The 21,428-nt window shown below is 43.1% G+C and overlaps 1 protein-coding gene across 2 annotated transcripts in view; it reads right to left on the bottom strand.

The window, feature by feature from the left end:
• SMARCAD1 (SNF2 related chromatin remodeling ATPase with DExD box 1) overlaps positions 1–21,428 on the bottom strand; it is a 166,328-nt gene that overhangs the window by 7,724 nt on the left and 137,176 nt on the right. For both annotated transcript variants that reach the window (XM_077277264.1, XM_077277274.1), the window contains 6 exons: positions 19,255–19,392; positions 16,300–16,395; positions 14,710–14,827; positions 14,491–14,612; positions 11,701–11,889; positions 8,521–8,639 (listed from right to left, as the gene is read on the bottom strand). In XM_077277264.1, the coding sequence (XP_077133379.1) occupies positions 8,521–8,639; positions 11,701–11,889; positions 14,491–14,612; positions 14,710–14,827; positions 16,300–16,395; positions 19,255–19,392 (782 nt within the window). The remainder of the gene's footprint in view (positions 1–8,520; positions 8,640–11,700; positions 11,890–14,490; positions 14,613–14,709; positions 14,828–16,299; positions 16,396–19,254; positions 19,393–21,428) is intronic.

The following is a 21,428-nucleotide window of genomic DNA, read 5'->3' as shown; positions in this document are numbered from 1 at the left end:
AATAGATAAGGAATGTTTTATTGTCCTCTGATTGGGGTCTGGTTCTGTTATGATGCCCCCACATGGTCTGAGGAGCAAATTCCTTAGTAGATGTAAAAAGACATAAATCCATGCAACACATTAATTCCTGCACTGAGTGTGTCAAAGGTCATCATCAGCTTATATTCCCATACTCTTCTGTCTCTCTAGCATTATGGACAAAATTAAATCTCAAGAGAGACAGAAGAGTATGGGAATACAAGCTGATGATGACCTTTGACACACTCAGTGCAGGAATGAATGTGTCGCATGGATTTATGTCTTTTTACATCAACTAAGGAATTTGCTCCTCAGACCATGTGGGGTCATCATAACAGAACCAGACCTGTTGTGAACTCTGTTTTCAGGCTCCCTCTTGTGGTCACTGGTGGTATGGTGTGACTTTTGCTTTGGGCTCCCCCTGGTGGCTTGGTTTGTTATCCTGCTGGTCTCTGGCTATCAGCTGGTTCGTTATCCTCTGGGAGGTTCCTATATAGCTCTGTTTTACTTCCACTTGTTGCCGGCTGTCGATGTAATCAGTGCTACTCAGATTCCTTCTGACTACCTTGCTCCCAGTCCATCCAGGACAAGCTAAGTTTTGTTTGCTCTTTTTTTGATCAGCAGTGTTTATCATGTTTTCTTGTCCAGCTTGCTAAAATGTGATTCCCTCGCTTGCTGGATGCTCTAGTGGACTGAGTTTCTCCCCACACACCATTAGTTGGTGCGTGGGTTCTTGAAATCTCAGGATGGATATTTTGTAAGGGTTTTTTATTGATCGCATAGACCCCTGCTCTATTTTCTGCTTTCTAGTACTAGTGGGCCTCTTTTGCTGAATCTGATTTCATCCCTACGTATGTGCCTTCTTACTTCACCGTTAATATTTGTTGTGGGCTTCCATATGTTTGGGGATTATTTCTCTGGAGGCAAGCGAGGTCTTTCTTTCTCTTTAGGGGTAGCTAGTTCCTCAGGCTGGCTCGAGACGTCTAGGAATTTTTTAGGCACGTTCACTGGTTACCTCTAGTTGTGTTGGATAGGTTCAGATTTGCGATCAGTCCAGTTACCATCTCCCTAGAGCTTGTCCTTAGTTTATTCACTTGCTGGTCTATTCGTGATCCTCAGCCACTAAGGATCATAACACAGACCCCAATCAGAGGACAATAAAACATTCCTTATTTATGAACTGTTCCAATATTTATGGACATAACTGTTTATCATTCAAATAATGGTAATTCTGCTTCATGTCACCTGTCTGTGTCATTTATCTGTACTGTGTTGTGCATAAATATGTGATTCTTCAGAATTTCTATTAGTCTACGCCTGATGAGACCTGAGTAGTCTCGAAAGCTTGTAATTTGTTACCATCTTTTCAGTTAGCTATTAAAAGGTATCAACCACTGAGGACTCTCAATTCTAATTATTTCACAGACTGACAGAGGCATTTATAACAGCTGTGAGCAGAGCTTAGCTCCATCTGCGGATGTTACAGGCAGATGATGGCTGAATATTTCAGCCATTATCTGCCAGGACAGAGGAGGCCTCTGCTTGCGAGCCAGAATCAAAGGCAGGGAGACTACTTATGACACGTCATGTCATAAGTCGTTAAAGGAGGTTTTTAGTTTTCACAAACTCCTCCAGCTACCACTTGATTTACAACAAAAACAAACTGAGGCTTTCTCAACCACCCCGGATCCCTCGCCGAGTCTATGCCGCAGCTCATGGTAACTTATTGTCAACAATGCTGCAGCCAATAATTACGCTCAGCGGCTATGAGCCATTAACTTTGCTACAGCTGCTGAGCTGAGATTTTGGTTGCAGCGCTGCAGTCAGTACCAGATACCATGAACAGTTAGAAACTCAGCGAGTGGCCGGGCAGGGCAAGAAAAGCAGTCCGAAACCAGAATATCACTTTAAACTCACAAGTAGCAGACTTTTTCCTAAAATTTTTGAACAACAACTTATTATTCCATGGTTGTATCTTCCTGGAAGTCTGGAGGCCACATTTAGATGAATTGGATAGTTGCCTAAGTGTCTGCAACGTATCATTTTTCCACCCAAGTCAATGAGCAGATTTCAGACAATCTCAGACTTTTGGATCAAAAAAATGTTAACCAAGTTCTTAATTTTTTTTTTTTTGAGGTGTATAGCAATAGTGTGATTCATGCATTCATTAATCGCACTGTACTGACTTACTGTATTTATTAACCTTGAGTTTGTAAAAGGTGTTTTCCCAAGAGCAAAGTATATTTTAGTCAATAGATCATGGAATAAAAATAACGTCCACAATTGAATGTGTTAAATAAAAATGTTCCTGTGCTGCGAATCTTATAAATGTGCCCCTGCTATGTATTATCAGTGTTCCCCAACTTCGGTCCTCAAGAGCCACCAACAAGTCATGTTTTCAGGATTTCCTTAGTATTGCACAGGTGATCATTGCATCACCTGGACAGGCAAGCATTCAATCACCTGTGCAATACTAAGGAAATTCTGAAAACATGACCTGTTGGTGGCTCTTGAGGACCGGAGTTGGGTAACACTGTATTATATAATGGCTGTGTCTGACTGTACAGCAGGGCTGGGGAATCTTTTTCTGGCAAGGGCCATTTGGATATTTATACCATCCATCGGGGGCCGTACAAACTTCACCCACAAAGTACATCCTGTCTCTGGCACTGGTGTTAGGACGTAATCTTTCATTGCATGCCCTCCAATGTTCAGTAGTGAACACTGCATGTGTGCTAACAGAGCAAGAAGAAATTAATGAGCTGGTGGCAATCAAAATACAGCTCCTTGCCCAAGAATGTGGTCCCTGAGAATCTGCCCGGGGGCCTGATAAAAGGTCTTCGAGTGCCGTAAATGGCCCTGGGGCCTGAAGTTTCCCACCCCTGCCGTACAGGAACATGGTGTGATCATACCACAGCTACTGGGCAGGTGGGAAGCAAAAGAGTAAACAGACATTATAGCAGGGGGGTCATGGCTGATTTTTTTTTGTGAGATAAAACACTTCACTGCCTGTTTTTCAACAATGTTTTACCTCGGAGAGTCAGCCTAGGAGCTGCGGTATGATCAGACCCTGTTCCTGTATGATCAGACACACCCACTGCACAGTACACAGCATTTATAAGATTATCTCAGCACAAGATCTATTGATCAAAATGGACTTTGCTAGTGAGACAACCTCTTTATATAGGATATAAAACAGGACCTTCGGCATTCCACCCTTGCAGAGTCTACATTTCAGTTTATGTAGCTCTTATATGAGAATACTTTTTTTTATTGTGATTTATTAGAAATGTTTTTCGTACTGTAATTGATCGAATAGCTTTGGATAAGTGCTTATTCAAATAGCAGCCTCGGTAACCTGTATGCCTAGAGCGCTCCCGATAATCAGCTGTTCGGTGCCGCAGTCACAACACATGCATGGAGAGCCTGTGTGTTGTGACTGTCACACAGCCGTGACACATGCAGCTGCGGCATCGGACAGCTGATTATCGGAAGCTCTCCAGGTATACAGGTTACTGATGCAACTATTCGCATATCCGAAGCCGCTCAATCAACCCTAGAAATTATACGTTATGTAGTGCCTTCCTATGAAGCCTGTAGTACTTGCAATAGAAGATGACAAACATACAGAGCTGTGGATTAAAGCATAGGTGAATGCTAAACTCTCTTAACCCCTTCACCCCCAAGGGTAGTTTGCACGTTAATGACCAGGCCAATTTTTACAATTCTGACCACTATCCCTTTATGAGGTTATAACTCTGGAACGCTTCAACGGATCTTGGCGATTCTGACACTGTTTTCTCGTGACATATTGTACTTCATGACAGTGGTAAAATTTCTTCGATATAACTTGCGTTTATTTGTGAAAAAAACGAATATTTGGCGATAATTTTGAAAATTTCGCAATTTTCCAACTTTGAATTTTTATGCCCTTAAATCACAGACATATGTCACGCAAAATACTTAATAAGTAACATTTCCCACATGTCTACTTTACATCAGCACAATTTTGGAACCAAAATTTTTTTTTTGTGACGGAGTTATAAGGGTTAAAAGTTGACCAGCAATTTCTCATTTTTACAACACCATTTTTTTTTAGGGACCACATCTCATTTGAAGTCATTTTGAGGGGTCTATATGATAGAAAATACCCAAGTGTGACACCATTCTAAAAACTGCACCCCTCAAGGTACTCAAAACCACTTTCAAGAAGTTTATTAACCCTTCAGGTGTCTCACAGGAATTTTTGGAATGTTTAAATAAAAATAAACATTTAACTTTTTTTCACACAAAATTTATTTCAGCTCCAATTTGTTTTATTTTACCAAGGGTAACAGGAGAAAATAGACCTCAAAATTTGTTGTACAGTTTGTCCTGAGTATGCTGATACCCCATATGTGGGGGTAAACCACTGTTTGGGCGCATGGCAGAGCTCGGAAGGAAAGGAGCGCCATTTGACTTTTCAATGCAAAATTGACTGGAATTAAGATGGGACGCCATGTTGCATTTGGAGAGCCCCTGATGTGCCTAAACATTGAAACCCCCCACAAGTGACACCATTTTGGAAAGTAGACCCCCTAAGGAACTTATCTAGATGTGTGGTGAGCACTTTGACCCAACAAGTGCTTCACAGAAGTTTATAATGCAGAGCCGTAAAAATAAAAAATCATATTTTTTCACAAAAATGATCTTTTCGCCCCCAATTTTTTATTTTCCCAAGGGTAAGAGAAGAAATTGGACCCCAAAAATTGTTGTGCAATTTGTCCTGAGTACGCTGATACCCCACATGTAGGTGTAAACCATTGTTTGGGCGCAGGGCAGAGCTCGGAAGGGAAGGAGCGCCATTTGACTTTTCAATGCAAAATTGACTGGAATTGAGATGGGACGCCATGTTGCGTTTGGAGAGCCCCTGATGTGCCTAAACATTGAAACCCCCCACAAGTGACACCATTTTGGAAAGTAGACCCCTTAAGGAACTTATCTAGATGTGTGTTGAGCACTTTGACCCAACAAGTGCGTCACAGAAGTTTATAATGCAGAGCCGTAAAAATAAAAATCATATTTTTTCACAAAAATGATCTTTTCGCCCCCATTTTTTTATTTCCCCAAGGGTAAGAGAAGAAATTAGACCACAAAAGTTGTTGTGCAATTTGTCCTGAGTACGACGATACCCCATATGTGGGGGTAAACCACTGTTTGGGTGCATAGCAGAGCTCGGAAGGGAAGGAGCGCTATACTTTTTACTTTTCAATGCAAAATTGACTGGAATTAAGATGGGATGCCATGTTGCGTTTGGAGAGCCCTTGATGTGCCTAAACATTAAAAACCCCCACAAGTGACACCATTTTGGAAAGTAGACCCCCTAAGGAACTTATCTAGATGTGTTTTGAGAGCTTTTAACCCCCAAGTGTTTCACTACAGTTTATAACGCAGAGCCGTGAAAATAAAAATTCTTTTTTTTTTTTTTCACAAAAATGATTTTTTAGCCCCCAGTTTTGTATTTTCACAAGGGTATCAGGATAAATTGGACCCCAAAAGTTGTTGTCCAATTTGTCCTGAGTACGCTGATACCCCATATGTTGGGGTAAACCCCTGTTTGGGCACACGGGAGAGCTCTGAAGGGAAGGAGCACTGTTTTTCTTTTTCAACGCAGAATTGGCTGGAATTCAGATCGGATGCCATGTCCCGTTTGGAGAGCCCCTGATGTGCCTAAACAGTGGAAACCCCCCAATTATAACTGAAACCCTAATCCAAACACACCCCTTACCCTAATCCCAACAGTAACCCTAACCACTCCTCTAACCCAGACACACCCAACCCTATTCCCAACCGTAAATGTAATCCAAACCCTAACCCTATCTTTAGCCCCAACCCTAGCCCCAACCCTAGCCTTAACCCTAGCAATAACCCTAGCCCTATCACTAGCCCTAACACTAGCCGTAACCCTAGCCCCAACCCTAGCCCCAACCCTAGCCCCAACCCTAGCCCTAACCCTAGCCCCAACCCTAGCCCCAACCCTAGCCCCAACCCTAGCCCCAACCCTAGCCCCAACCCTAGCCCCAACCCTAGCCCCAACCCTAGCCCTAACCCTAGCCCTAACCCTAGCCCTAACCCTAGCCCTAACCCTAGCCCTAACCCCTGCCCTCACCCTAACCCTAGCCCTAGCCCCAACCCTAGCCCCAACCCTAGCCCTAACCCTAGCCCTAACCCTAGCCCTAACCCTAACCCTAGCCCCTGCCCTCACCCTAACCCTAACCCTAGCCCTAGCCCTAACCCTAGCCCTAACTCTAGTCTTAACTCTAGCCCTAACCCCAACGGGAAAATGGAAATAAATACATTTTTTATTTTTTTTATTTTTCCCTAACTAAGGGGGTGATGAAGGGGGGTTTGATTTACTTTTATAGCGGTTTTTTTAGCGGATTTTTATGATTGGCAGCCGTCACACACTGAAAGACGCTTTTCATTGCAAAAAATATTTTTGGCGTTACCACATTTTGAGAGCTATAATTTTTCCATATTTGAGTCCACAGAGTCATGTGAGATCTTGTTTTTTGCGGGACGAGTTGACGTTTTTATTGGTAACATTTTCGGACACGTGACATTTTTTGATCGCTTTTTATTCCGATTTTTGTGAGGCAGAGTGATCAAAAACCAGCTATTCATGAATTTCTTTTGGGGGAGGCGTTTATACCGTTCCGCATTTGGTAAAATTGATAAAGCAGTTTTATTCGTCGGGTCAGTACGATTACAGCGATATCTCATTTATATCATTTTTTTTATTTTTTGGCGCTTTATACGATAAAAACTATTTTATAGAAAAAATAATTATTTTGGTATGGCTTTATTCTCAGGACTATAACTTTTTTATTTTTTTGCTGATGATGCTGTATGGTTGCTCGTTTTTTACGGGACAAGATGACGTTTTCAGCGGTACCATGGTTATTTATATCAGTCTTTTTGATCGCGTGTTATTCCACTTTTTGTTCGGCGGTATGATAATAAAGCGTTTTTTGCCTCTTTTTTTTTCTTACGGTGTTTACTGAAGGGGTTAACTAGTGGGGCAGTTTTATAGGTTGGGTCGTTACGGACGCGACGATACTAAATATGTGTACTTTTATTGTTTTTTTTTTTTATTTAGCTAAAGAAATGTATTTATGGGAATAATAAATATTTTTTTTTTATTATTGATTTAGGATTTTTTTTTTTTTTTTTACACACGTGAATTTTTTTTAAACTTTTTTACTTTGTCCCAGGGGGGGACATTACAGATCGGTGATCTGACAGTGTGCACAGCACTCTGTCAGATCTGCGATCTGCTGTGCAGGGCTGCAGGCTTTCCAGCGCCTGCTCTGAGCAGGCACTCGGTAAGCCACCTCCCTCCCTGCAGGACCCGGATGCCGCGGCCATCTTGGATCCGGGACCTGCGGCGAGGAGGGAGGTAGGAGACCCTCGGAGCTCCGGGGGTCTCAGGGAAGCCCGCAGGGAGCCCCCTCCCTGCGCGATGCTTCCCTATACCGCCGGTACACCGCGATCATGTTTGATCGCGGTGTGCCGGGGGTTAATGTGCCGGGGGCGGTCCGTGACCGCTCCTGGCACATAGTGCCGGATGTCAGCTGCGATATGCAGCTGACACCCGGCCGCGATCGGCCGCGCTCCCCCCGTGAGCGCGGCCGATCGCGTATGACGTACTATCCCGTCGGTGGTCATACGGGCCCACCCCACCTCGACGGGATAGTACGTCTAATGTCAGAAAGGGGTTAAAGGAGTTTTCTGAATTGTGAAACCCCTGTTCCCCCAGCTGGTTAGCTTTACCAAGGGCTTTGCCGCCAGCTTGAGCAGGGCTACTGATTTCAGTTACTGGCTGCAGCATGTCGACATGACGGCAGCGCTGCAAACACCAACGGAGCAGCGGCAGAGACTCAGCGCTGAACCCAGGGAGGGGGAGCAAAGCACAATTTTTATTTTATTTTTTTAATAAATAACTGTAGCCTCGAGACACTGATTATCTGAAAGCCACACGTACCCTTTAAGGGTAAACAAGTAGCAGACTTGTTACTGAAATTTTAACATGAGGTGGTTTCTGCAGCATGTACATGGCAGTCAGGAGGCCTCGGAGATGAATTGAACAGCTGCAAAAGTTTCTGCAGCATATCTGGGCCGTGTGATTTCATACACGTCCGTGGATGTCAAACAACCTTAGACCGCCTGTAGGCACTGTGGCAGAGCTGCAGACAGATCATAGCTGTGCTGAAATGTAGTGGGGAAAAAAAAAGACAGAGGCAAATACAGAGGGAAAACTACCGTATGTAATCCCTGAACAACGGTACACTCACCACTACATAAGAGTTCCTTCACATGATGAGATCAGTTACACGACATCTATATACAGTGAAGTGACAAAATGCATTACACCCAGACTGTCAGTGTTCAAAATTCTTCCTATTGCATTGTATTTAATAAGGACAAAAGTATAAAATACTAAAATAATACATTTCCTGGTACCTCTCAGAGATTGGGGTTTTTCCATCTAGCCGAATATATCTATGCTGGTGGTGCTTCAGGAAAACTTCTAGGATATCCAGCATCATGGTGAACTGGCTGAACAGTACCACTCTGTCACCCTGCAACAAATAACAGGCACATTAAGCACACATGCTCCGCTGCCTCCAACGGTGCGACCACTGCAGCCAATTAGTCAAGCACTTACCACCATTAGGAGTCTAGGGCATGATTGGTAAAGCCTCAGACTGCGGCATACGGTCATGCACTAGACTCAAGACTGGATGCTGAATCAGATGGTGGGTTTTTGGCATTTTAGAGCACTTGCTGCTCCCATTTTCTTTCCAAAAAACATCCATTCACGCAACATTCAGCTCCACAACAACTGCCCATTTAAATACCACCTGGATGACTAGAAAGACTACTCTATAGAGAACTTGACCAAACTGTACATTGTATTTGTCAAAATAGATCCTCAACCAATCCCTTTGGAGAATATAGCTAATCTTCAGAGGAAGCTTTGGGGTAATACTGGCATCTGGACCTGAGGTTGGCTTATTTTATTAGGTGAATATTCTCCATAGTTTTTATGATTGGGCATCATCTGCTATTTATTCAGGTTTATAAAAAAAACAAAAACACACACAGCTAAGCCCCTTTACCATAGCTTTATTATTTTAAACTGGGTGTCTATAGCACCAGACAAATGACTTCCAGATAACCTTGTTCCTTGGGCGGCTTTTAAATGCTTGTTACAGTGTATATTCTTAATGTAATTAAAATATAATACTGATACATGCTATGTACACAGTGGTCATTTCTTATCCTGCGCAAGAGTAAGGAGATAATGTTTAGCATTTAATGATCAAGGTTTAGTAGCTAGCCAAGTAGTGGTTTGTACACATTAGAGCCAAATGCTTCACACTTGTCCTCACTGAGGTCCCATCTATAGATAAAGAGGTTGTCATTCAATCTACATTTATTAAGAATTTTGTCATTAATATTTATAAAAAATATTTGAAAAAATGGCATGCAGTCTCTTTTTCAGCACATTTCTCCTCGGCACAAATGAGATCATTGGGACATTACAAGGTTAATTAGAAACCAGAAACAGAAGGTGCTCCAGCTCCAATAAAAGAGATTCTTTATTATTATGTATTACAGCAAGGATTTATTATGTCACTGGATTTTAACCATTAATAAAGAATCTCTTTTATTGGAGCTGGAGCACCTTCTGTTTCTACTTTGTAATTATCCCTCGTCTGGATCCGAGACGAAGCTCTGTGCGCCTGCAAGGATCGGTGAGCTGGCCATGGCTTTTTAGCCATCATCTTATTTTGTTTTTGTATATTAATTAGAAACCCCCTATTTTATGTTGGCCACATTTACTAATTAGATGGCTGTTCCATTACACTTGGCACGTACAGCCAAGATTGGGATAGTAGGAAGAGGCAAACATGCACAGCTGACACCATGCTCGAGCTCCATGTAGCCTCCAGCAGAGGTGTGTGGCATTCTGGAGGTTTGCTGAACTTGCAGGAAAATGTAGCCAGAGCGCAGCGGTGTGGCAAGAGCTTGCTGCTGGCGGGAGATGTGTGTTGGGATAAGAAGGGAGCGTTACCACCAGTCGGAAGAAGTGCCTATACTGAAAGGGGGAAATCAGGACAAGCCCATAAATGTCATTACACCAAGGGGGATAATGGATGCGACCATACTAAGGAGGGCGGCACCTGATGGGACTTTATATGTGATTATACAGGGGAGGAGGGGGTTTATACTGAGGGGGCTATATGTTTGACTAATGGATGGGCTATTATACTGAGCAGGCTATGAACGGGACTATGCTGGGTGCAGATGCGGACTATGAACGTGACTATGCTGGGTACGGATGGGGACTATGAACGTGACTGCTGGGTGTGGCTGCGGTCTATGAACGCGCCTATGCTGGGTGTGGATGCGGACTATGAAAATGCCTATGCTGGGTGTGGATGTAGACTATGATCGTGACTATGCTGGGTGCGGATGGGGACTATGAACGTGACTATGCTGGGTGCGGATGCGGACTATGAACGTGACTATGCTGGGTGCGGATGCGGACTATGAACGTGACTATGAACGTGACTATGCTGGGTGCGAATGCGGACTATGAACGTGCCTATGCTGGGTGCGGATGCGGACTATGAACGTGCCTATGCTGGGTGTGGATGCGGACTATGAACGTGCCTATGCTGGGTGCGGATGAAAAATATTTGTATGTTGTGCCAAGCGCTCCACTTTCTATTTGGGCAGGACAGCAGGCAAACATTTTTGCACAATGGGCACATAGGCATCACAGCCAAGTCACAGTAAGGGTACCGTCACACATTGAAATTTTCATCGCTGCGACGGCACGATTCGTGACGTCGCAGCGTCGTATAATCATCGCTCCAGCGTCGTAGACTGCGGTCACACGTTGCAATCACGGCGCTGGAGCGATGCCGAAGTCCCCGGGTAACCAGGGCAAACATTGGGTAACTAAGCGCAGGGCCGCGCTTAGTAACCCGATGTTTACCCTGGTTACCAGCGTAAACGTAAAAAAACAAACAGTACATACTCACCCGTCGATGTCCTTCAGGTCCCTTGCCGTCTGCTTCCTGCTCTGAGTGCAGCCGTACAGTGAGAGCAGAGCGCAGCACCGCTGTGATCTGCTCTCACTTTCCGGCCGGCACTCAGAGCAGGAAACAGACGGCAAGGGACCTGAAGGACACCGACGGGTGAGTATGTACGGTTTGTTTTTTTACGTTTACGCTTGTAACCAGGGTAAACATCGGGTTACTAAGCGCGGCCCTGCGCTTAGTTACCCGATGTTTACCCTGGTTACAAGCGAAGACATCGCTGGATCGCTGTCACACACAACGATCCAGCGATGTCAGCGGGTGATCAAGCGACGAAAGAAAGTTCCAAACGATCTGCTACGACGTACGATTCTCAGCAGGGTGTCTGATCGCAGTAGCGTGTCAGACACAGCGATATCGTAACGATATCGCTAGAACGTCACGAATCGTAACGTCGTAGCGATGGAAATTTCAATGTGTGACGGTACCCTAACAGATCAAGCATTTTGGGTCAATTGATGGAACTTTTTGTCAGTAGGGGTTACTTGGCTTGGAAAAGGGTAAAAAACATTGATAATATTACAAATACCTTTTTCTTGCTGTCAGACAACAGTTTGTGAAGAACCACAAATTTCCCAGAATCCAACATCATTTCCTTTTCAAGCTTATATTCAGAAAGGCTTGAAAATTCAGAGCAAAGTCTGTGCAGTTCAAAGTCTGTCATAACTTCCATGTCCTCAAAGATAAGATCAGCATTGGCTTCACAATGTGTTGGCTCCTATATGAAGAAAATAAAAAAGGAATATAAACCTAGAACAATAAGTAATAAGTTAAGAAAATTGGCCTGGGTGTTTTTTTCTGGGTTGCTTGAAATAATATATGTTCTGCTATAGGGAATCCCATTCTAATAACTCCACACAGTATATGGAAAGGGTTAATTAAAGCAGACAAAGTCAGACTAATGCAATAATTGACTGTAAACCAAGTCGTACCAATCACATCCTTAAAATGAATGTTCCCCCAACAAATGCGGTCTATCCATACAGGAAAATAAAGCATGGGAGATGTTTAAAATTGTTTATCGTGTTTCTTCTCCCTGTCTGTCGCTTTCATCTAAGCAGCCATGCTGTGTGCTATAGCAGAGGACCTTTGCACTCACCTCAATGAATCTCACCAGTGCAGTACAAGGGACAAACAAATTTGAAATATATGGTATATGCATATTTTTTTTTTTTAACTACAGGATGCACCTTGCTATAAACACACACTACAGATTTTGACAGCAGAAAATAGGAAATACATTTCTTACTAATTAAAATTTCCCTGGAGGTGTAGAGACGTGGAGAGGGCAATAGCGCCAATATTAATGCACTAAGGTAGAATAAAGAGAACAGATCTATGGTTCATGTTACTTTGCAAGAGGTTCAACACGCTCTGCAGTCAGCCGCATCCCCAGCACACGCACCGCCGCATCCTCAGTGCACGCTCCGCGCTCTGCCGCATACCCAGCGCACGCTCTGCATCAATACACTATACTGCACACAGTATAGACTTTACCACTTTCTGACGTACCTTCCAGACATATGACTGACCACATAGTCTGAGAGGTCCTTTAGCTAGTCTGGTGGAAGAGCCTTAGCTAGTAAGGACATAGAGCGACCAGCACCTGCATGGATGCTACATGCTGCCCTGCCCCATCTAGACTGATCAGTGTTGAGCGGTAGGAGAGCAGTTCTCTCAGTGATCAGAAAGTATGGGTCTCTCCTCGATCACAGGAAGCTGCCTCCGGACTTTAAGAGATGCACACTTTTTTAGAAACTTTTTTTTTCTGGCTAAAAAGTGTATCTTATAGGCCATAAAAAATACAGTATGTCCAGCCACTGAGCTGCTTGTACTGCACTGGTGGGATTTATTGGAGGTGAACCTAAAGGTCCTTTGCTATAGCACATATGATCCCTACTGAAAGGAACAGGTATGGAGGAGTAATGTCATAGGCATGGAAGAGCCTTTGCCAGATGCATCACTGGAGAATATTCACTTCTCCTCCTCCCTCCTTACTTCTGTGGGATAAATGAAAGCACGTGCTGCCGACCAGCAGCTAACGCACCTCTACAACAGGGGCAACAATATAATTTAATCTCTGCACAGAAACGTTTTATTTTTAAACACATCCATTTGAAAATGTTTAATTTTCCATTATCCGTTGATTCAACAACACTTTTGACGCGAGTGAAGACAAGTTGTCCCATGAACAAAAGTTCAAAAGTTACATTGAAAATACTGCTGGCTCAGTGTGCTCTAAGGCCGCAGGGTCTCTCCTTACAGCCCTCTGCTGGTGGAATGCATGCACAGATCACACACTGCTGCAATGTCCATCAATGTATAATAATGGCTAAAGGGAATCTGTCAGCAGGTTTTTGTTATGTAATCTGAAGACAGCATGCTGTAGGGGTTAACAGATTTCAGCGATGCCTCTTATCAAGTTCTATGCTATTTGCTTGCAATGACTGTTTTAGCACCAATAGCTGATCATTGCTGGACTAAAGTAGCAGCTGCCTGGGAGTCTGACTCTGCCCCCTCCTGTGATAGGCAGCTCACTGTCTACAGACTTTCTACGCTACCCCAGCTTCATCAACTTCAGGACCCTGATTAAAATATAAATAATTTATACTTCCATTCCGGGAAAGCCGATGCCGGTGTTACCGGAGAGTGACTTCTTAGGTCATGTGCCTAATGCAGCCAATGAGCAACCACTCATCAGCTGCAGCGTTTACTATTCGCCAGAGCAAACCCGATGCAATATTGATGAGCGGTTGCTGATTGGCTGCAGCCGGCATGCAACAACAAACCAAGTTATTCTCCAAGAACAGCGGCTCTGGCATCACTGGAACCCCACCACTGCGGGAGGAGAGTACAGATAGTTTCTACTATAATTAGGGTCTTGAACGGATTAATCTGGGGTTGTCCAGTGGTGGATAATCATGTTATCTCAGGTTCAATAGCATTACTTGGTTTTCAGCTCAGTTCCATTAAGACAAAGCTGTGACTAAACTTTGGCTACAGTGCCTATAGGAGTCTAATGTAGTCGGCGAAACGCCCCATATCTCATGATTGGTACAGACAGGCTGTATCTATACTCACCGCTGAGGTCTATGAGGCTCACCAGGAAGCCTGTGCATGAAGAGTATATGTCCCTTTTAGTAAGGGCTGTATGAATAAGTATAGACAAGGTGTATTCACAAGCAGCAATATTGCTGCAGAAATATCATCCACGTGTGTACATACCATTCACTACCACAAGGAGACGTATAAGTCCCATGACCCAGATCTGCTGATCCAATAGTGATCACATCTCACACTTGGCCAGGGATATAGTTACCTTGAGCATCAGCTTGGACATGGAACGTAATTTTTCTGCTGTATAATGCTGTCTGTGTAACAAGGGGTGATTGGCCATTTTTCTTAAGTGCATCATTACATTGCAAAGCTCGGAATTTTTTCCTATAAAGAAAAAAAATATATACTTAAGTCCACAGCTGTTCTTAGTAAAATTGGACACATTTCTTCATAATCATTGGGAAAGGTTTTTTTTTTTTACCTGATCCTTCAATAGACCTCTTCAGTTTAATCATTAACTCATCATATAGTTGCTGCTGATTTTTGGACATTTGGCAAAACTCAACATGATCTTGTTTAGGAGGCAACTGCTTGAGGACCTGACAAGACAGAAATCACAATATGTGGAGCAAATACTCAAAATTCTAAAATCTTCGTGTAGTGCCCCCCAGTAGAAAAAAAAATGTTAAGTGTGTGGAACATAGATCCTTTCAGAGATTACCATCAAGGTTACGTTGGAACTAGTTCACAGGGCTCAAGTCAATCTGGACGCCAGACAAGAACATTGTGAATCTTCTACTACCTGTGGCATTCTGTGTCTCTTCTGATTTGTAGGCCCCTGTGATATCTGTTATAGTTGGAACTTTATATCTGTTATAGTTGGAACTTTATACTATAACAAAGCGAAATAAAATATCACAGACTGTCCGTAGCAATTAGAAGTCTCGTCCTAAAGGTCCTCTTAGAGCCTCCAATTAAAGCGCCACATGCAATCCGAAGTTTGAGGCTAAAGGATGGAAAATATAAAACCGTAAGACTGAGCCCTGCGTACATTGCTTATCATGGAAGGGGATGGGTCTTAGGCTATGTTCACAAGTTCAGTATTTCACATCAGTATATTTGTAAGTCAAAATCAGGAGTTTTGCATTTTTCACCCACTCCTGGTTTTGGCTTACAAATACTGAAGTGTGATTGCAGCCTTGATCAAACTATTCAGTCGGGGTGAGTCTATATTTTAGAGTAAAAATTACACAGCTTTAATATCGCAGCCAGTCTTGGATTGAAGTAGCAGCGTAGTACAGCCAGGATAAATCGCCTGTCAGGTTCCCATTAGTTATTAGGTCAATAAGATAGCAAACATTTTTTGTTTTTATTTTGACTGGTTAATTCTTTTGCTTGGTCAACTAGTCATAGCAAACAGGTGAACATTGCTTTGCAGAATTGCATTTAAGGGTACTGGGCAGCAAGTTTAGCACTAGGGGCAGCAGCAGGATGACATTGTTGGTGAACCAGGATGGGGAGGTTTTATTTTATTTTTTTTTTTTTAGAGAAGGTAGAAGGTTGTGATGCTAGAAAAGTAAAGAGTCAAAGATGTCTAGGCAACAAACTACAGAAATGAGTTGTTACGGAAAAAGCATTCACAGTGGTTTGGGCCAAATGGAAAAAAGGAGGAAAGAACATTTATTATCACACATAATGTCATGGTTTGGTATTTTGCCTGCAACTGTGTATGTTTTGTAGCTAAGAATTTAATTTCGATAGTATTTTTTATTATATATTTTTATATAGCACTAACATGATCATCGCTGTCCCCAATGGGGCTCACAATCTAGAATCCCTATCAGTATGTTTTGGAATGTGGGAGGAAACCCACGCAAACACGGGGGGAACATACAAACTCCTTGCAGATGTTGTCCGTGGTGGGATTTGAACCCAAGACTACAAGGCTGCAGTCCTAACCACTGAGCCACCGTGCTGCTCCCAGATAAGAGTTTTTCCTAAAATTACAAGTTATGTTCAATTTAAATATATCACATTGCAAATATATCACAATCCATCATGCGTCTCTTACCTCACTTTTTACTCTTTTGAGAATAAATGGCTTCATGATTAGTTTTGCATGGGCAATTCTCTCCTTTTCAAAAGTGCTTTGCTCATCAGTAGATTTCTAGATGAAAAGATCATTAGACAAGCAAATACATACTATTAGCAACCACACTGCCAACTTCTGAAAATATGCAGCTGCGCTATCAAATCTGCTTGTTAAAAAAAAACAAAAAAAAAAACGCACGCTACAACTTTTGTCATTTGTCAAATCTAATGAACATTTTCAGTTTTGTGACCAGTATAAAAGCAAAGTGTTTTTATTATGTCATAATTCTATTTGAACACTAAAATTTACAGTAGTAGGTGGAGTTATTGGTGTGAAAAATAAATACGACAGGGAAAAGAAGTTCCAAAAAGCCTATGATTCTAGGGAGCAACAAGAAAACTGAAGTGACCATGTGTGTTATGTTGAGAAACATACAGCTGACTGCACAGTTACAACAGAATTGTATGAGGACACAAGTGCTTTGTAAACTGCTTATTGTAAAGATACATCTCTACCACAAGATGGCAATCATGTCGGTACGTGGAATGTACAACAGGATACTGTGGTATTAAAGGGGTTGTCCACTGCTAGGACAATCCCTTCTTGATCAAAATGTTTGGCCCCTATAAAATAATGAAGCCCATGCTCACCTCCCGTGCTGTCACCGTTCCTGCAGTGTCGGCACTCACGGTCACAAGGCTCCTGTGCGGTTGTTGTGGCATGTGAGGCCGGCGCCAAATCAGCGCTGGCATCAGTGTCTCTGCCTTCAGACAAATCGAACATGAAGAATAAGTCCAGAGCTGCAGCTGCTCTCGGACATCCTCTTCCTGTTCAATTCGACAGGAGGCGGTGACGGTGACCAAGCGCTGATTGTGCACTGGCGTCACAGTAATCGCACAGGAGCCCCAGGGAGAGTGAGTGCCAACACCGCGGAAATGGCGCCAGCTTGGGAGGAGAGTATATACTTTGTTATTTTATGGGGGCGAAGCGAGGGATATGAGATGTCGTCCAAGTAGTGAACAACTTTTTCCAAGGGAACCGGACACAGCTGACACATGCTACCCAGTCCATGGACACCATGTATCAGACACTGGTGGTCAATGCTAGTTTTAAAGCAGCCATTACCGATCCACACGTAAGACTAGTCTGACAGGAGTGACAGGTTTCTCAGGAGCAGGCAGCCATGATTTGTGGTATGTGCAGACCATGTTCTTGTACAGTCAGACACAGCCATTAAACAGTACACAGAAGGGGCACATTTAGAAGATTATCTCAGTACAGCAACTTTTTTTTTTTTTTTTTTCTTAACACAACCAATTATAGAAAGTATTACTATTCCAAGATCCATTGATTAAAAAAGCACTGGAGCTAGGGGATCGCAACTTTACCCTGGAGAGCAGGAGGCAAAAACTGATGAAAACGACGGAAGGGAAGCATCAGACAGGGAGAGAGGACTTGGATTTAAAGCGCCACTCCAGCGTTGCAATAATGAAAAAAATGTTGGTGTTTTGATATTTTGCAATCTAATTATATGGCACTGTGTACTTACAATTGCTCATTTTGCCCTTCTACCAAGTTAAATCTTCTGTTTTCCATTAGGTCTATGACATCACTATTAAAAACTCACTAGCTGAATCCTTCTAAGCTCTGTACAAACAGGAAGTCTTTTCCCTGCATGAGTCATCACTGCAAAAGTCCCTGGCAGGGGGGAGGAACAGAGCAGCTGGGTCAGGAGTTGACAAGGGGAATGATTTTTGCATGGTAAAGAGACTTCCTATTTCTACATAGAGCAAAGAAAACAGAAGAATTAACAAGGTGGAAAAGCAAAATTAGCAATTTTAGGTACAAGTGCTATATAATATAATATGAGGACTGCAATATATTAACAGGATGTAAACTTTGATTGGAGTGCTTCTTTAAAATGTAATTTGTGGGAAAATCTTAACAGTTTATTAACATCCTATCTGGCAACATGTAGTAGGGCAGGGTTATTCAATTGTTTATCTCCCCGAGGTATCTGCCATTATGATCCTACGTTGGTTGAATTTGTCACAGCCCACTTAAAATAAAGAGTTATGCTGCATGTAGACAAGTAGATAATTGCTGAGAGTGTTAGCAGGTATGTTTGTTCCCAATTAACAGAGCAATTATGCCAGTGATCAATTAACAAGCGTGTTTTGATCATATAACAGAAACACATCAACCCAACCTGCGTAAACAGGACATGTGCTGCCAATAAAGATACTATACAGGAACAGATCGATCATATGAGCCATCAATCTGTCGCCATTATTGTTAGTTAGCTAGTATAATCAGGCTGGTAAATGAACGCTGAGCAACTCGTGCATAGTCAATCAGTGCTCGTTAATGGTGCTTGAAAGGCCAAAAAAGGCTTTTCTAAATGCACCATGTTATTATATGTTTTCAGATGAGAGGGGAGAGTAGTAGGAAGTACTGCCATTTTCATTGATTTATTTCAAATCAAAAATCTTTAAAAATAAATATCTTTAATCACATCTTAAATCAGACTTGTAAGCTTGGGAAACTATTCCAGTAACTAGGATGACATCCTCAGCAGCGAGGTATTTATTACCATTAGGGCTCATTCACACGTCAGTTTTTCTAGTACCAGTGCTATCTGTTTTTTATTGTACCCAAGATATTCTATGATGATGTTCACAGGTCTGATTCCCCCAGCCCAACCCTATGTGGTCTGCGGGAAAATATCAGACCGGTCCGGCTTTCATCATAGCATCAGCAATGCAAGTATATGGGTCCATAAAAAAAAAAAAATCAGACCGCACTAGGATGCCATCATGGAAAAAATGCTATACAGGAAAGAAAGGAAATGGTGATGAAGGGAGGGGTGCGGGTGCAGTTGTGTTCAGATGGAGATACTAAATGTTAAGCGTTGTACAGAATTCATCCAATTACCGCTTTGGAGGAGAACATTCTCTTCAGCTCACTGGTACTGCTGCTGAACATGTGTGGCATCACAAAATTCAGGAGAGACATGAGTTCCAGTAGATTATTTTGGACGGGCGTTCCCGTTAGCAGCAAACGATTCTTGGCCTGTTAAGACAATAGGAGGACAAGTTGAGAGCTATATATGGCACCACACAGCCAATGTGACAATGGTGTCCAAGACACACAAAAGCAGTCATAATTGGTTTGTAGCTTCTTTTGTTCCATGGCCATGTATTAGGCTCAGCTGTGCTTCCAAAGAAACTGACCACCACCGAGCACACAATGGTGGAGATCAAGACTGGTATTCTTTATTAATTTGGTGCAATTTGAGATTATCCTAAAGTCAGAAGATTAAATCTAATCCTATATGAATCCCAAAGAACATTCACTGGCTTTTTGAAAACGATGAAGTTTAGTTCTGTGGTTGCTAGGGACATTTGCCATCATTTTTGGTCAACTTAATTATTAGGTACCATCGCCTCATTAAGGCTATGTGCACACTTTGCGGCGTCCTCTGCGGGTTCTCCCGCAGCGGATTTGATAAATTTGCAGGGCAAAACCGCTGCGGTTATCCCTGCAGATTTTATCACGGTTTGTTCCGCAGTTTCCCCTGCGGGTTTACTCCTATACTATTGATGCTGCATATGCAGCAATATGCAGCATCAATAGTAATGGTAAAAATAATAAAACAAGGTTATACTCACCCTCTGATGTCTGGATCTCCTCGGCGCTGCACGCGGCGGTCCGGTTCCAAAGATGCTGTGCCGAGAAGGACCTTCGTGACGTCACGGTCATGTGACCGCGACGTCACGGTCATGTGACCGCGACGTCATCTCAGGCCCTGCTCGCACAGCAACCCAGACCGGACGGCCGCGTGCAGCGCTGAGAGGCGAGTATATCATTATTTTTTATTTTAATTCTTTTTTTTTTTTTACACACAAATATGGTTCCCAGGGCCTGGAGGAGAGTCTCCTCTCCTCCACCCCGGGTACCACCCGCACATTATCCGCTTACTTCCCGCATCGTGGGCACAGCCCCATGTGGGAAGTTAGCGGATCAATGCATTCCTATGTGTGCAGAATCGCAGCGATTCTGCACAAAGAAGTGACATGCTGCGGGTTGTAAACTGCTGCATTTCTGCGCGGTTTTTCCCGTAGCATGTGCACAGCGGTTTGCGGTTTCCATAGGGTTTACATGCAAACGCAATGTAAACTGCTGCGGACCCGCAGCATCAAAATCGCCGCGGCTCCGCGGTAAAACCCGTAAAGTGTGAACATGGCCTAATTGTTTTTTTTTTTTACTTCAAAACCTTGTGTGCTTAAATGTGCCACACAAAAAGTGAGCAAGGACACAATCTATCATAGCCACTCTCAAAACAGGGGACCTTATGGTGGTTCTCAGAGATGTACTCAAAGATGGCAGTCATCACCTTTTTCAGGCTGCAACCCTTCCTAGGCTTCATCTTGAAAAAAACATTTTCCGAGACAGGTGTCCCTCAGCTTCTCTATAGGAGGGCAATTTCCTGACAGGCAGACAAGAAGCATCCTGAACAGTACAGATTGCAAAGTAGACTTTTTCCCCCCTCTCCTGTTACTTTATATCTTCCCTACATGATGGCAATACATCTGATGAAGGTCTGAACTTTAAGACTGAAACGTTACGTTATTTCTGGGATTGCAGAAGAAAGCATTAGTTTCATTTAATACGCCTGTCGTGATGAATTCCCTTTCTTTGCATTTTTTTTTCTACATTGTGTGCACCCTGTTGAAAACCAGTCAAGACGATACATTCATTTAATATGCTGCTCCTTATAATGCGAGTAGCAGCTTGTCAGTCTAAGTGCCTAAGACAGGATGCAGCCTGAAGAAGGTGAAGGCAGCCATCTTGCAGAACCCCTTTCAATGTTCCCCAAGAATATGCAATAAAATGGAATAATGGATCTCTTTAGCCAAGTTTCAGGAGCCATTTCTGTAAACATTTCCAAGCACTTTAAATGTTGATGGTCCCCAGAAAAGGAACCACGAATCCCGGCTTCCTGGATCGCGCTGGCCGATGAGCTGATCGGCACCGCAGCTGCATGTGTCGCGGCTGTGACCGGCACGACACATGCATGGAGAGCTCAACAAACAGGGTCTCCATGC

The sequence above is a fragment of the Ranitomeya variabilis genome, chromosome 1 (genome assembly GCF_051348905.1).
Source record: "Ranitomeya variabilis isolate aRanVar5 chromosome 1, aRanVar5.hap1, whole genome shotgun sequence".
Lineage (NCBI taxonomy): Eukaryota > Metazoa > Chordata > Amphibia > Anura > Dendrobatidae > Ranitomeya > Ranitomeya variabilis.
This window is presented reverse-complemented; position numbering and strand designations above follow the sequence as displayed.